This window comes from Xyrauchen texanus, chromosome 17 (assembly GCF_025860055.1).
Source record: "Xyrauchen texanus isolate HMW12.3.18 chromosome 17, RBS_HiC_50CHRs, whole genome shotgun sequence".
Lineage (NCBI taxonomy): Eukaryota > Metazoa > Chordata > Actinopteri > Cypriniformes > Catostomidae > Xyrauchen > Xyrauchen texanus.
The window spans coordinates 12,953,809-12,970,493 of record NC_068292.1 but is presented as its reverse complement, the minus strand read 5'-3'; the positions used below and the strand labels follow the sequence as shown (position 1 = coordinate 12,970,493).

At 38.0% G+C, this 16,685-nt stretch overlaps 1 protein-coding gene across 4 annotated transcripts in view; it reads left to right on the top strand.

The window, feature by feature from the left end:
• The window catches only part of LOC127657903 (F-actin-uncapping protein LRRC16A-like), a 150,917-nt gene that overhangs the window by 114,235 nt on the left and 19,997 nt on the right, over nucleotides 1-16,685 (top strand). For 3 of the 4 annotated variants that reach the window (XM_052146879.1, XM_052146878.1, XM_052146876.1), the window contains exons 29-36: nucleotides 1,503-1,643; nucleotides 8,501-8,567; nucleotides 8,995-9,188; nucleotides 11,035-11,144; nucleotides 11,388-11,841; nucleotides 14,142-14,190; nucleotides 15,485-15,676; nucleotides 15,852-15,977. In XM_052146879.1, coding sequence (XP_052002839.1) covers nucleotides 1,503-1,643; nucleotides 8,501-8,567; nucleotides 8,995-9,188; nucleotides 11,035-11,144; nucleotides 11,388-11,841; nucleotides 14,142-14,190; nucleotides 15,485-15,676; nucleotides 15,852-15,977 — 1,333 coding nt within the window. The remainder of the gene's footprint in view (nucleotides 1-1,502; nucleotides 1,644-8,500; nucleotides 8,568-8,994; nucleotides 9,189-11,034; nucleotides 11,145-11,387; nucleotides 11,842-14,141; nucleotides 14,191-15,484; nucleotides 15,677-15,851; nucleotides 15,978-16,685) is intronic. The other variant, XM_052146877.1, reaches the window with a different exon arrangement.

The window sequence follows — 16,685 nt, the reverse complement described above, 5'->3', positions numbered from 1 at the left end:
ATTACAAATTATAGTCATGACATTACTGATGCAAAAAACAGCTAGTCAGGCCCCATTTCCAGCAGCCATCACTCCAACACCTTTTCCTTGTGTAATCATGCTAAATTGCGAATTTGGTATTAGACAATCACTGTATGTATATGTATAATGTATATCAGACACAATTGAAAGCTATTTGTTTAATTAAATGAAGCTCAACATTGTCTATGTGACTTCCACCCGTGGAGTCACGTGTTCGAATTCAGTGCGTGTTGATTGACTCCAGCCACCATGAGGACCTACTAAGTAGTGGGAATTGGGCATTCCAAATTGGGAGAAAAAAGGGATTCAAATAAAAAAAAATATATAAAAACTTTTTTGTTTTTTAGTTGCCACAGTATGCAATAGTCACACAAAGTTGTACATTACAGTCTTCAAAGACAAAGGATAACTGGCTCTAACAAGGACAGAGAGAGATGTGGAAGGCCAGATGTACAACTAAACAAGAGGATAAGTACATCAGAGTCTCTAGTTTGAGGAATAGACACCTCACACGTCCTCAGCTGACAGCTTCATTGAATTCTACCCCAACACCAGTTTCATGTACAACAGTAAAGAGAAGACTCAGGGGTGCAGGCCTTTATGGGAAGAATTGCGAAGAAAAAGACACTTTTGAAACAGAAAAACAAAAAGAAGAGGTTAGAGTGGGCAAAGAAACACAGACATTGGACAACAGATAATTGGAAAAGAGAGTTATGGATCTTAACCCCATTGAGCTGTTGTGGGATCAGCTAGACTGTAAGGTGTGTGAGAAGTGCCCTATAAAACAGCCACATCTATGGCAAGTGCTACAGGAAGTGTGGGGTGAAATGTCACCTGAGTATCTGGACAAACTGACAGCTAGAATGCCAAGAATGTTCAAAGCTGTCATTGCTGTGTGGAGGATTTTTTGATGAGAACTCTTTGAAGTAGTTTAAGAAGTTCTGAATTTTTTTTTCAAATTGTAATAGTCATTTTTCACGTTATTAATGTCCCGACTATACATCATGATCAGTTGAATGCCACTTTGTTGAATAAAAGTACCAATTTCTTTCCATAAGAGCAAAATCTGTACATTATTCCAAACTTTGCTGCCAGTGTCAGGATTCAGAGAAAATTTGGGCTGTGAAAAGGGAACCGTAAATGTTTTGGGCATAGCCGAGCAAATTTAACACCCTTTGGGATTAATTACTATAAGTTATGTATTTAAAATAATTAAAAAAAATACATTCTATCATGAATTTATTAGCTGGTTGTAATGTTCTTTTTTACACTAACTGTAAAGTGTATTGTGGCTTCAAAGTTGTATATTGTACTTCAATATCATGCCGAGTAAAATCAGCATTTTTCAGCATAAAACTGCCATCTACCTTGTGTTTCCACTAAGGAAATAATATAAAAATGCTGGAATGTAATGAAGTTGTTTTGATTCATAAAGCACTTCATAAGCAGTATGTGTCCTGTGGTTTGTGATGATGGGACAGGCTATGCACCTGTCCGGGAAAGGGCGCCACATGCCACAGCAGGAATTTCTTGACATGGACGTTCCCGAGGAGAAAGTTCCTAAACGTTCCACTACAGAGCTGATGGAGGGGGAGAGGCTGGATGACCTGGAGACCTGCATGGTGAGTCTTGATTCTCTTTTCAATCCTCCTATCTCTCCTCTCCATGTTGTTTACTCATGTGTAAAAGTGAGGGTGCTACTGTACTACCTTACAGCAAGAACTGACATGACAACTTATAAATAGGCCCCAGATGAAAACAATATCTGTGGAATTCTGTGGAATCATTAAAAACATGCATAATCAAATTAGCCAAAATTCTAAATAAATGAACTTGCAAGGGTTGAGTGTGTTGAACTTTGGGGAACACTTTATATTATGTATACATTAATAAAGTACTTGTAAACTATTTGTTTATTGTTAACTCATAGTTTATACATTGTTGTCTTTATATTTATGTGTATCAACTTATATACAAAAACATTTCTTTACATTTCTTTATGAACTATTAATAAATAACTTTGTAATGTTCTCGTCAACCATGAACAACTCCTTTAGAACTGGTTTGAAATACATCTGACAGGTATGGTTAACACGTTGTTAATTAAGGATTATATATAAATATTATATATAAACTTAGCAAAAAAAGAAACATCCTCTTACTTTCAACTGCTTTTATTTTCAGCAAATTTAACATGTGTGAATATTTGTATGAACATAAAAAGATTCAACAACTAACACACAAACTGAACAGGTTTCAGAGACATGTGACTAACAGAAATGTAATAATTTGTCCCTGAACAAAGGGGGGGGGCAAAATCAAAAGTAAGTCACTTTCTGGTGTGGCCACCTGCTGCATGAAGTACTCCACCTCATGGACTGCACCAGATTTGCCAGTTCTTGCTGTGAGATGTAACCCCACTCTTCCACCAAGGCACTTGCGAGTTCCTTGACATTTCTGTGGGGGATGGACCTTGCCCTCACCCTCCGATCCAACAGGTCCCAGACGTGCTCAATGGGATTGAGATCCAGGCTCTTCACTGGCCATGGCAAAACACTGACATTCCTGTCTTGCTGGAAATCATGCACAGAATGAGCAGTATGGCTGGTGGCATTGTCATGCTGGTGGGTCATGTCAGGATGAGCCTGCAGGAAGGGTACCACATGAGGGAGGAGGATGTCTTCCCTGTAACACAGGGGCTCAGGATCAGTTTCAGGCTCAGTCCGATGATGCTGTAACACATCGCCCCAGACCAGGATGGACCCTCCACCTCCAAATCGATCCCGCTCCAGAGTACAGGCATCGATGTAACGCTCATTCCTTCAATGATAAACACGAGTCCGACCATCATCCATGTTGAGACAAAACCATGACTCATCAGTGAAGAGCACTTTTGGCCAGTACTGTCTGGTCCAGTGAAGGTGGGTTTGTCCGGCGACGACGTTGCCGGTGATGTCTGGTAAGGATCTGCCTTACACCAGGCCTACAAGCTCTCAGTCCAGCCTCTCTTAGGCTGTTGTGGACCGTCTGAGCACTGATGGAGGGATTGTGCATTCCTGATGTAACTTGGGCAGTTGTTGTTGCCAAATTGTTGTTGCCATCCTGTACCTGTCCTGCAGGTGTGATATTCGAATGTACCGATCCTGTGCAGGTTTTTTACACGTTGTCTGCCACTGCGAGGACGATCAGCTGTCCCTCCTGTCTCCCTATAGTGCTGTCATAGGCGTCTCACAGTATGGACATTGCAATTTATTGCCCTGGTAACATCTGCAGTCCTCATGCCTCCATGCAGCATGCCTTAGGCACTTTCATGCAGATGAGCAGGGATTTTTTGTGTGTTTTTCAGAGTCAGAAGAAATTTCTCTTTGGTGTCCTAAGTTTTTATAACTGTGACCTTAATTGTCTACCGTCTGTAAGCTGTTAGTGTCTTACCGACCGTTCCACAAGTGCATGTTCAATAATTGTTTATGGTTCATTGAACAAGCATGGAAAATGTTGTTTAAACCCTTTACAATAAAGATCTGTAAAGTTATTTGGATTTTGATAAAATTATCTTTAAAATACAATGTCCTGAAAAATGTTTGTTTCTATTTTTGCTGAGTTTATATATATATATACACATATACATTAACATATACTTATTTAAAAAGTGTTACCGAACTGGATAAATGCCAGACACTTCAATTCTAGGGTTCCAGTTAGGTCTGCTCATAATCCACTTAAAATAGTTAGTTCCTCTGTTTCAATTAAGTGGGGGTTTGGGGGTCCCAGACCCACCATGAGGCCAAAATAATGTAACCTGGGAGGTCCCCTGGTGTTTCATCAAAACTAAAATACTAGAACCATAAAACTAGATTTTTTTTTTTTCTCTAAATGTTACAATGTGACATTGTCATTTATCTCTCCCAGTGTTTATAAATAATCCAAAAATATATATATTTTAAACCGGGACATTCAAAACATGACATGTGCACAGCGTACTGTTTTCTGAAGGAAATTACAGACAGTAGCTAAGTGACACTGGCAATATGGTAAGATATAATAATAGTAAGATATAATTCTTCTTTGATTTATCATTTTTGGAACTTCTAAATTACTAACATTAAATCATCTTTTATCTCAAAACTAACAAAACTGTCGCTAGAAGTTAATTATAATGCACGCAGTTAATATGCACATAATTTTGCCGGTATTTTACCAACACAAAATGTTAGCTCACTAACAAGATATTGTAAAGTTATTTCATGGATAATATGTAAAGAAATAGCTTTGTCTGTTTATTACATTGTGCCCATGACAAGCGGTTCTCCCTCAAATACTTTAAATACACAAGCCATGCTTATAAACGATAGTGACAACAGAGAAAACAATTCAACTAGGCATATGATATATTAAACAATGAGCTGCTACTTACTTATAACTCACAACTCATTTAAAAATCGAAATGACTTATTTGAATAAATATATCTAATTATTCTGTGAATTTTCACACGTAGGGATACTTGGGGAGCCGTGCATGCTGCTCATGTAATTATTCAGTTCAAACGCGGTAGACAGTGGTAGACATATGACTTTCTTTCCTTATTTATCTTTTTCACCATTCACTTACATTGTATGGAAATGATACTTCCCTTTTCGCAGACTCTAGTAGTTTATGCTGTCTTGCTATCCAAGTTTGTAATAACTCAGCCTACCTGATTAGCATTCTCTGCCCCTAATGTCCGTGGCAATTTAGCCAGTGCTGTATGTCAGCAGCCTCTAGGTGGCGATATACAAAGCTACTCTTGTTCTGTTTCAGTGGATGGGCTCTTCATTATCATTGGTGAAGAGTCACAGCATAAGACTTTTTTTTGGAATGTACGACGGTGACATGAATGCATAATGAGTAGGGGTGCTTGATAAGGCAAGCATCACAATTATCATAACTCTTACTTTGTTCCAATTTCTAAAGTTAACGGTGATGAAACTTTTTTATGATGTTAAAATGTTTTCTCCCATTCAAGCTTAATACTATATGTAGAGTCAACTACAAGTGAGCCATTTTAACCCTTGTGCATCAATAAAATAAAAAAAGTTACTCAGAGGTCCTTCGAGGACAAAAATATCCATGTCAAAAAACTGCCATAATAATATTATATATTAATATTATTTTCCACTTACAGTTAGTTTTTTAACCAACATCAGTCCTAATCATAACTAGCAAATATTCATTCATTTTCAGGATTTTAACCCTTTAAATGCTAGTTTGTTTACATAATGTCACTGTTGTTATTTACACACACACACACTTCTCAATACACACATACAAAACACACTCTTGACATCCATACCAACACACCCACACAACTTTTGCTGCATTAATTATTCAATTAGCCTGCAGTGCTTTATAATACAGGAAATAGGGAAAAAGCATGTATTTGCTCCATAGGCTAAACATGAAAAAAATTGTGCCATCTGGTGGAACATATAAAAAAAAAAATTTGTATTTATTTATTTTTTGGGGGCACCTAAGACCTCATGGTCGCGTAGTGACTCGCCTCAATCCGGGTGGCTGAGGACTAATCTCAGTTACCTCCACGTCTGAGACGTCAACCCACACATCTTATCACGTGGATTGTTGAGTGAGTTGCCACGGAGACATAGCGCTTGTGGAGGCTTCACGCCTATTCTCCGCGGCATCCACTCCCAACTCACCACGCGCCCCACCGAGAACGAACCACATTATTGAGACCACGAGGAGGTTACCCCATGTGACTCTACCCTCCCTAGCAACAAGGCCAATTTGGTTGCTTAGGAGACCTGGCTGGAGTCACTCAGCACGCCCTGAATTCAAACTCGCAAACTACAGGTGTGGTAGTCAGCGTCTTTACCACTGAGCTACCCAGGCCCCCAAAAAAATTTTTTGAAGCCAGGGTCTCCAGAATAAAAGCATATTATCATAGAATTCATGATTTTATGCTTTAATGGCACTGGGATCAAATATTGCCATTTTAATGGGTTTCAATGGGGAAATGTTTTGTCCTGTTGGTCCCGAGTGTAACTATTTTGTATACACAATGTATTATAGATGTTTTTTTGGAACTGAGGTTGAAGTATCAAAATTCCCCCAAAAAATACACACCTTTGGCAAAAATTTTGTCGTTGGCATTAATACAGCCAAAATGATCGAAAAACAAAAATTAAAAAGGCAAAAAAAATGTCCCAAAGGTCACACATGAGTTAAGGTTGATTGCCCTGAAAAATAGTAACTTTGTGTCACTATCAAACCATTGCTTTATTTGAGCATCTTTACCAATTTGACACCGTTTGGGCCAACTTAAGGCAAACAACAGGAGTGAATCTGAATGTGGGAAAAAATGTATGATTCCACGAATCTGTCAAGGAACATAAAATACATTTAGTGTTTTTTTTTTTTTTTTAAGTTTAGTTTTATTTTCTCTTTAAGGGGCTGTTCAGGCCAAATACAATGCCAAATATGTCCATATAGCACGTTTACATAGAAAAACAGTGTGGACGGGTGCAAAAATGCATTTGGTGTGAACGGCCCATAAGTCTTGTTTTTTATCCAATCTTTTCGGAATGGTAGTTGAAATAGACTGCTTGGAAGGAAAGCAGAAATGCTTTACCTCTGTCTTATTACTCTTCTCTTCTTTCTGCCCTTTCTTTCTCCTGCCCCTCTTTCTTTTCCTTCTTTGCTCCGTGGAGACTCTGTGCTGCACGAGTGTAAGTATGTCTGTCTCTCTGCTTTGCTCTCTTCCTCTCCTATCTTCCTCTCATATCTCCTCTCTGTGTCTGTGTTTGCTTGCTGCACTGGCCTTTAAACACACACAGCACACAAGAGCACCTGTTTTCACCCCTAGCTTATTGTGTTAGCAGAGAAACAGTATTCTTCTGCCTCTCTTTTTTCTTTCCCTCTCTTTTAGGTGATTATTGAGCTCAGTTTGGATAGCAGCTAAAACCTCTCTCCAAACAAATCTAATTCATGATAGACCTAACTTATGCTATGACTGTACTCTCAAAGAAATAACGCTTTGGCTAAACTTTTTTTCATTCAAGGATGTCATTCCACATATTTAAAATGAGTTTTCTAAATAAAAACAACAGCGTAGTCTCAACTTAAATGCTACATGTAGAGAGAACATCATTGAAGTAAATTAAGTATGTTAAAGTAGCTCAAATGAATCTCACTAGTTGTACTGTGAATGCTGGCATGTTAAATCCATGTGTTGTCCCAACACTAATAGATTAAGTAAAGCTTGAAAGCAATTAAACAACTCCTCTCAGTTCATTTAAGTTCACTTGGTTACATTATTTAACATATTATTAATATGAACAAGGGAGGATTCAGTAAAACTGTCAATGGTGATTTAGTGTATGTATGTTCCATCAATCTAGGAATAGGCAGAACTAACCATTCTTCCAGAAATCTGTCATCCCACAGGTATATGTTTCAGGCCTTATGTAGTGTGTCTGCCAAATGGCTCACTGCACAAAGCCTGCTTTACTGTAGACAGGTGTGTTTGTTCATGGCTGAAGTGAAAACAGACTTTCATTCAACAGGAAGGATACACATCATTGCAGTAGACCATTGTAAACATTTCAAGTACAGTATATCCTGTTTTTGTCAATATGATCTTTTCATGTTGGCAAATAACACTTAAGTGGAGCACCTACAAGCATTTAATCACATAATCGCATTTTAACAGTGGTTTTATAAAGTTAGAGCAAGGTCATTGTTAACAAATACAAGACATTTAAAATGTGTACTAAACTATGGCGGGGGGTATGGAAAAAATATTTTTTTTAGTGTTCGTATTGTCAATCTGGTCTAAATCACTGATATCAAATATTTTCCCCATTCTGATGGTTGTTGTGAAATATTAACTGAAGCTCCTGACCCGTATATGCGTTATTTTATTCACTGCACTGCTATCACATATGTTCCTCTAAGAGTAAGAACAGAACAACAGTTGAGATTAAAGTGGGAGTAGTTCTGGTTCGAGTGGCGCAGATGGTAGCGTACTCGTCCAGGACACATATGTGAACTGTTGGCTCAAGTGGACCGGGGTTCGATTCCGGTTTGGGTAATTTCCCGATCTCCTTCCCCCATCTCTATCCCTTGCTTTCCTGTCTCTCTACACTGCCCTATTGGGGGATAAATATTGCACACAAAAAAGTGGGAGTAGTTCTTTTTTTATTTCAGTTTGAAACTGTTGGAATCATTTGAGCATTTTTCTATGCAGAATGAAACACAGCACTCCAAAGCCACACTGTGTTAAATACCTGAGGTTTGTGTTCAGTTCCTGAAAATGCTGATCGCACCATCCTTTCCTGGGATAGTTTAAAGAGTTGCAAGGTTCTTACTGGTATTATAAGACTTTTTTGGTTGTTTCCTGTTGTGTGGCCTCTTAGAACTGTTGGAGCTGCTCAATATAGCACTGCATGTGCTGCATTTCAGTGTTTTATCTCTGTGTTACAGATGACGCCCAAGTCTAAGAGAAAGAGCATTCACAGTCGAATGCTGAGGCCAGTCTCCAGAGCGTTTGGTGAGTTTACAGTGCTTGGATGAGCATTTAGAATTTAAAGCTAAAGTGTGTAATTTATTTGATGTTAAAATACTTTCTCCTTTCCCAGCGTAATATGCAGAGACAACTGTAAATAAGCTATTTGTAGTATGATTTCTCAAAACATTGCTCTGTTTTTTTGAGCATCTAGCCCGACAGAGTAACATTGGCTCATAGAATGATGTAAGTTTGGGGCGGGACTGTCCGTTGTTTTTTGCAATTCCCTTGGTGGTGCTAGTTGCAAAGAAATTGCAGTCTTCAGCTCTACATTATAATGGTTTTAATTATTGTATATCTTCTCATCAGTGGTCCTCACTGTCTCACATTTTCATTAAAAATATGACGTGAAATGACACTGAATGTGCTGTCATGTTTACATTCCTCTTTGGCTCTCACTTCTGTCCGTCAGAGATGGAGTTTGACTTGGATAAAGCTCTTGAGGATGTGCCCATTCACATAGAAGACCCCTCCCCACCTCCTAAACTGGAAAAAAAGCCATCTACAACCATGGGAGAACTTCCCTCAGAGGAATGCAAGAAACTACAACACTATACCAAACTGAGGCCCAAGAGGAATAAAAATACCAATTCCAGCAAGATTCCAGTGAGGCTCTAACCACACACTTAAATCACTGCAATAAATCATCTTCTTCATCAGTATTTTAATTAAAATATCTACAGGAATGTAAAACAATTAGCAAATTATTATTTTTTTTATTTTTATTATTATTTTAATCTCCTGAAATTTTTCATTGCCCTTTTTGACTAGTAGCACTTAGCAAAAAATTATTCTAGAGCAAATAGTTTTCCTAAAAATTGATGTTCACGTTTGTGGACAGCAGGACTAAGTTTTAAATTAAAAATTATACAGAGCTAGAGAAAGTCAGATTTTTTCCACTTTTGGTGGGATTTTAGGAGTGAATGCATCCTAACCCAATCTAAAACCTCTGAAAGCAAACATTTTTCAGCTTTTGGATGAAGTCAACATGAAAATGCTCAGTAAATATAGGAATGCATTTACTTTTGTTAATGAATAGAATCGCATTGTACAGTGATAACAAAATTGATATTAAAATGAAGTGAAATGACCCACAGATGCGTTAATGTTGAAAGTCATTCAAAATCAGGTTTTTCCAACTTTTCAGGAAATAATGTTCCAAAATCCACATATGTGGACATCATGCATGAAAAATGAATACATTTTGAAAGTGCCATATCAAATGAAACTAGAGACGCTACTCTTTATACCCAAACAGGTTTCAATTAAAAAGCTTATAGAGGTTTCTTACCGGACATGGGTAGCTCAGTAAAGATGAGTTCGAATCCAAGGCGTGCTGAGTGACTCCAGTCAGGCTTCCTAAGCAACCAGTTGGCCTTCAAACCAGTTGGCCTGGTTGCTAGGGTGGGTAGATTCACTTTGGGTTAACCTCCTCGTGGTCGCTATAATGTGGTTCTCGCTCTCTGTGGGCGTGTGGTGAGTTTGCGTGGATTCCACGGAGAATAGCGTGAAGCCTCCACATGCACTAGGTCTCCGCGGTAACGCGCTCAACAAGCCACGTGATAAGATGCGTGGATTGACGGTCTCAGACGCGAAGGCAACAGATGTTCATCCTCTGCCACCCGGATTGAGGCGAGTCACTACGCCACCACGAGGACCTAGTGCGCATTGGGAAAAGAGGCACTTTTGATGGCTCTTCGCCTGTAGAAGCGCTTCACAGAAATCAGCATCATATTGTTGTGTCACATGACTCGGTGCGCCAGACGTTTCACCCTTATATGACAGTCTAGAGTGTTGTGAACCGTATTCAGTGGTTTAAACTCATTTAAATGATGCGTTGTGTATTGCAAAGGCAAAATACAGTACAACGTCCATGCATGTCCGATGCAGGGTCGCACAAAGTTAAATAGCAACCTAACAAAATCTAGTGAAGAAAACAATTTGCAAGTAGGGTAAGAAAAATAAACTGAATTTAAGATATTCTCTGAAAACAAGTCTTTACAATCTCATTTGATTATGAAGCAAAGAAATATTTTTATTGGGAAATCAAGACAAAAGTTTTTATTTCCTTTTTAATTCACATTTCTTTTTCTCTATTTGTTTTAGGTAATTCTTGCCTCATTCAAATAGAAGTGTTATAATTACAAACTGCAGTAGTGTCTCTAGCTCTTGTCAATGGTTGCTCCTCCAGTCTTGACATTTAGTGGAATTATCTTAACAGTCATAACCTAAATTCAGTCGGCCCATCATACGAAATGTATTTCAGCTTGATAAATTCACTTTTTAAAGGATGTTATGTAACATTAATAGTGTTATTGTGGATATGCAGCTCAAGTGACTGGGTCATTGAGAAAAAGCACATATATTAAGGATCTCTGGGTGCTGATCTGTACATTCAGATACAAATTCAAATGTTTCTAATATTATGATTTCCTGTAATTGTCTCTCACAGCAGATCAGCAGCACTCCATCTCAGGAAGGAGAACACAATGGGCTCATGGGAAGGGTGGATGAAGGAGTCGATGAGTTTTTCTCTAAAAGAGTCACAAAAATATATGATAAGTGAGTATTAGCAGGGGAGTCATACGTCTGTTTTATTTATTTATTTTGAGGGGGCACCAGTGCCAATACTGCCTCACTTGGTACCCCTGACAAGATAAAACTATAGAAAAACATATTTTTAAAACAAATTATCTTGCAACTTAATAAAAAAAAAATTTGGAATTACTTATGTATATAGTTCATTTCAATGTATTTATTTAAATTCTCAAACATAGCTGACATGTGCCTTTTGATCACTTTTAGACGGTCAACTCTAAAGAGTTCTGAGTCTCAAGACAGCGATAAGAAACGAGAATCACGCAAGGGTGGTTTCCTCAACCTTATCAAGTCCCGGTCCAACAAATATGATAAAGACAAGGACAAGGAGAAAAATCAGGCCTCTGCTCCTTCCCCAGCTCCGACTCCATCCCCTGCCCTGAGCCAGACAGCTCCTCTAGCTCTAGAGGAGCCCTCCTCCCCTAAGGGTCCTGTCCGGAGCCCACCAATCGATGCTAAAGCCAAATCCCAGACCCCGCCTGCAAACCACAGCAGCAGCTCAGAGCGCTCGGAGGAGCCAAAGACTCCAGACTCGGTGGACTCTGAGCTGTCAGAGGGCAGTCCTCAGGGCAACCGCAGATACGTGCATGTGATTGGCAGTGGACTGCTGGCCGAAATGAAGGCCAAACAGGAGAAGAGGGGCCCCTTTAGCTCTCAAAAGGTCTGTGTACTACTTGTGTAGATTACGCCCTTATAAAGGTTGTTGAAGTGTGCGCATTACATTGCCATGTGGAAATATGCACATGCTGCACAAGGCCTTTAAGCGGTTGCCTCATTTATAATGACAACTTAGCATTTGCATTGTATATTTGCATTTATGCATTCTCTGTCTTATTGTTGAATGATTCTAAAATGCATTCCTTTTCCGCTGATGCCTTCAAGCCCTTTTATTTTTCAACCCCTCCAACCAAATGTAATATAGAGACCATTTTTCACAAACCAATCAAATCCAGATGGATACAATCTGGTCCTGTTCTACATTATAATAACGTTACCTGTAAAATATAACACATTAACAAATTTAAATGGATTGCAATGTGGATATTCATCCATGAGGTGTTAAAGTAGCACCACAAAGTGGCTATTATTTGCACACAGTCTTTTCGACATCTGGCATTCTTGAATCCAATTACATTACACTTGAATTGAAATTAAATACCCAGCATATTTTATGCTTCACTATGCCTGCCAAAACATTTTTAACAGAAACACTGTATAAGCAAGATGGACAACGCAGTCACTCATAAAAGCCTTAGCACTAAGCCCATTCATTATGATTACAAAAACCATTTGCTAGAAAATCAATACTCAGATATTATCTTCGAGGTTGCATGCCAGGAGCAAGTATATGAGACAGAAAAGTTTAACTGCACACTGTACTTAAAACCAAACACTTATCTGTTAATGGATTTTAGCTGTGTGTGACAGAGTTAGAGACGGAGTAAGTTGGTATGTAAATATGAGAGTGCTTTTAAAGTACTCTAATATGTATCAATTGTGAATTCATTCTCATAACTACTACAGTGGATATCTCACCTTCATAATAGATCAAATGAGTGTCCATCTGTAACCTTTATTAACAAGCATGCTAAACAGCTTAAACAACAGCTAAACAGCGTAATAACTGTGTGATGCAAGTAGTTGTAGAAAGACAATTCTAACAAAATGTGTAATTTAAAAAAAAGCTTAAAATTGATATTAAAAGTTTAAAAAATGCAGTATCTTTATCAAGGGAATCAAGTCATTATTACTTAATATGCAATGGATCACTCTGAATTACATCTATATGACATCATTTGAACTATATATAACTTCTATATACATGTGATTTTGAATAATGGTGCTGTATTCGGATTGTTCACAAATTAAATCAAGGATCCAGACAGTTAATCTGTTCTATATCTACTGGTAATCTGTTCCCATTTTTCTTGTCTGCACATAAAATCACTAAAGGGATAGTTCACCCAAAAATGAAAATTCTCTCATTATTTACTCACCCTCATGATATCTCAGATGTGTATGTCTTTCTTTAATCAGAAGAACACATTTTAAAAAAACAATTGCTTGGTAGGTCCGTAAAATGCAAGTGGATGGTGATCCGACTTTTGAAGCTCCAAAAATCGTCCATACTACTCCAGCGGTGAAATTAATGTATTCTAAAGAGATACGATACATTTTGGTGCAAAAAGATCTAAATTTAAATACATTTTTAACTATTAATCATCGCGCCCAGTCAGCAGCAATATGTGTGTTCATGAGAGTCTCTCGGGTGATGAATTCCTGTTGGCATGTTACGGACTTAATCGCACGGTTGAGACATCCAGAACTAGCACATAAACGCACCATTATGAGAAAAAAAAAAATACAGATCTAAACCAAAACCAAACAATGTACTGTCATCATTCCTCCTACTAACTTGTAAACAGCGCTGCTCTTCCCGATGTGTCGCACGTGCGTCAGTTCTCGTGTGAACATGCCATTGCTATTACGTCACATGCGCATACCACTGCTGAGCGGTGATTCATAGTTTAATAAGTGCTTACATATTGATCTTTTTCACACCAAACATTATCGTTTCACATTAGAATACATTAATTTCACCGCTGGAGTTGAATGGTGACATTTTTTGCTGACTGTCTGTGATTATTGGAGCTTCAAAAGTCTGATCACCATCAACTTGCATATTAAGGACCTACTGAGGTTAGATATTTTTCTTCAAATGTGTTCTGGTGAAGAAAGAAAGCCATACACACCCGGGATATCAGGGTGAGTAAAGAATTTTCATTTTTGTGTGAACTAATTCCTTTTAATCATATTTCTAAACTCTATGGCTGGATTTCCGGGCCCTGAATATGGAAAACAGTTGAGGCGTCCTGTTCAATCAAACCAGCCTGCAATTTACAATGCTCACATGATTACATAGCTTTCAAGTTTTGGTGTTATTTATGTTTTTTCCCCCAGGTATCAGAGTCTTCCTCTAATTCGGACAAACCAGATGGACCACCATTAGGTAAATGAACACAGTATGCAGTTCCCCCAAAATCAAATGATTTGTTATAAAATATAAATTCATATTTAAGTACAGTGTTATTTGGTAATTAAACTACATAAAATTTAGATGGGTAAATGTTTTCAGTTTAATTTTCTACACTCATGTCTTGGATGAGAAGTTCTAAGAGCCAGGCATACTTGTATGCTTATATCAGTGTATATATCTTAAGTGCACTACATTACACATTTGCAATCATACTCTATGGGTCATTGCCAAATGAGGTTGTCCGAGGTAGTAAAAATTAGAAAACTTTTGTTTAAAAAAGGCTTCCAGCCTGACTGTGAGGCACATCTTACTAATCCTACTGATCTTACTGCCTGCATCATCCTGATCATAGGATGGACTACACTCTCTTAAATAGTTTAGTTGGCATAAACACATTTATGCCAACTAAAGCCTTTTTTAAGTAAAATAAAAAGGACAATTCATCTGCGTGCACTTCAACAGTCAATGGGGATGAATACAAAGACACTTAATCATAAATCTTACAGTTCATACACAGTCCTTTAGTTTAATTAATATTGGTATTACATTCATGTTGTTTAGCCAGAGGGGAATTGGCTCCCACAGTGAGTCTGGTTTCCCCAAGTTTATGGAGTTTTGTGTTCATGGCCACAGTCGTTTTTGGCATACTCACTATGGCCTCAAATATAATGTTTAAGGCATAATCTACACATTATTCATTTAAACCACACAATGAGGACTTTAAGACATTACAGCATCATTTTCTGTGAGGCTGCTTTGAAACGTATAAAAATCCCTATTGAAGTCTCAAGTTTTAGAAATGTAGACTTTCTCCAAATTGGTTTCATACATTTAAAGCATTTAAAAAATAATAATAATATATATATATTATTATATATTGTCACATTATAGACCCATATTCTTCTTTGTGTATCTTTTTTCTGAATTTTGCATTGTACAAAGTCTTATTCACACCAATTCCAAATTTTCTGCAAAAAAACATGAACAACATTTTAAAACAAAAAAAATGCCATTCTGTGTTTTCTGAAATATCATTCTGTGGTGGTCTGTAATTTTTTTATTTTTTCAAAAAATAGTTTGCAATTTTATAATTGTTTGTTGTATAGTAGCATCAGACTTGCTGTGAAAAGTGAAGTTCATTCTCTGAAAACTGTTGTAGACTGCTTTGCTCTGAGGTTATGTACGCCCCTTTACATTTTCTCTTACATGCTAAAACATGCACTTTCTCTCTCCCTCTCTGTAATCCCACACTCCATGGCTGTACTAGGAAAGGGTCATTCTCCAGGGTTAAGCAAGACCGAGGGGAATGTTAGCTCTCTAGAGAAAGTCTCTCGTGCTGCAGTGGAGGGCAAGCCCGAGATGGCCCCGAGACCCAGGACATTCACTGGCACCAAACCAGCCCTGGCAGCTCGACCTGCCATCCCCCAGAAACCACGAACTGGCAGTGTGAGAAGCATAGGTGGGAAACCGAAGGACCTGAGCAAGTTTGCCACTCTGGCTTTATAATGCTTTCATTGATGCTTTAATTATGCTAAGTCACATTGAATTTAAAAATATGTCTGAAAATGAGAAACACTCTTGAACACAAGATGTAGATTGCTGTATATTGTTCTCTTTTTTTGTCTGGCCTTCAGATGAGAGCACTGATTCTCCTACTGGAGGCCCCAAGGGCCCGGGACTACCACCACTGAGGAAGGTGCCCTCAGAAAAAGAGGGACCCAACAGTCCTTCAAAGACCAGCAAGAATTCAGCTCAGGAAGGTACAGATTTTATATCACATTATGTACAAAAGAACAGGTCATTTACCTTCACTCATGGTCTTTGGTATTGAAATGTACTAAACTTATACAAGGGGTCAAGTTATTACACCATAGTAACTGTCAAAAACAAAAAAAAACAAAAAGAGGAAATTAGAGGAATGTTTCACCCAAAAATGCTAATTCTCTCATCATTTAATCACCCTTATGTCATCTCAAATTCATATGACTTTCTTTTTTTTTTTTCTGTGCAACACAAATTAATATATTTTTGTAAGGCTATATGATGTGGTTTTGGTCATACAATGCAAGTCAATGGGGTCCAAGTCTTTCAAGCTCAAAAAAGGACAAAGGCAGCATAACGGTAATCCATGCAACTGGACTGGTTTAATCCATGTCGTCTGAAGCTTATCGATAGGTGTAGCGCACTCTGTGCATGCCTGAAGTGCGAAGAAGTGTAATTGAGCTTCTCTCGTGAAAGTGCTAATGAGACTGCTGATGTGAGGATTTATAGTGAATTTTGTTTTACATTTTTGTCTGTTTCTCATCCAAAAGTATCGTATCGATGGATTAAACCACTCGAGTCGTATGGATTATTTATATGCTGCGATTATGTTCTTTTTGGAGCTTGAAAGATTTGGACCCCATTGACTCGCATTGTATGGACAAAACCTCATTATCGTTACCTTCAAAAAACATTTGTTTTTGTTC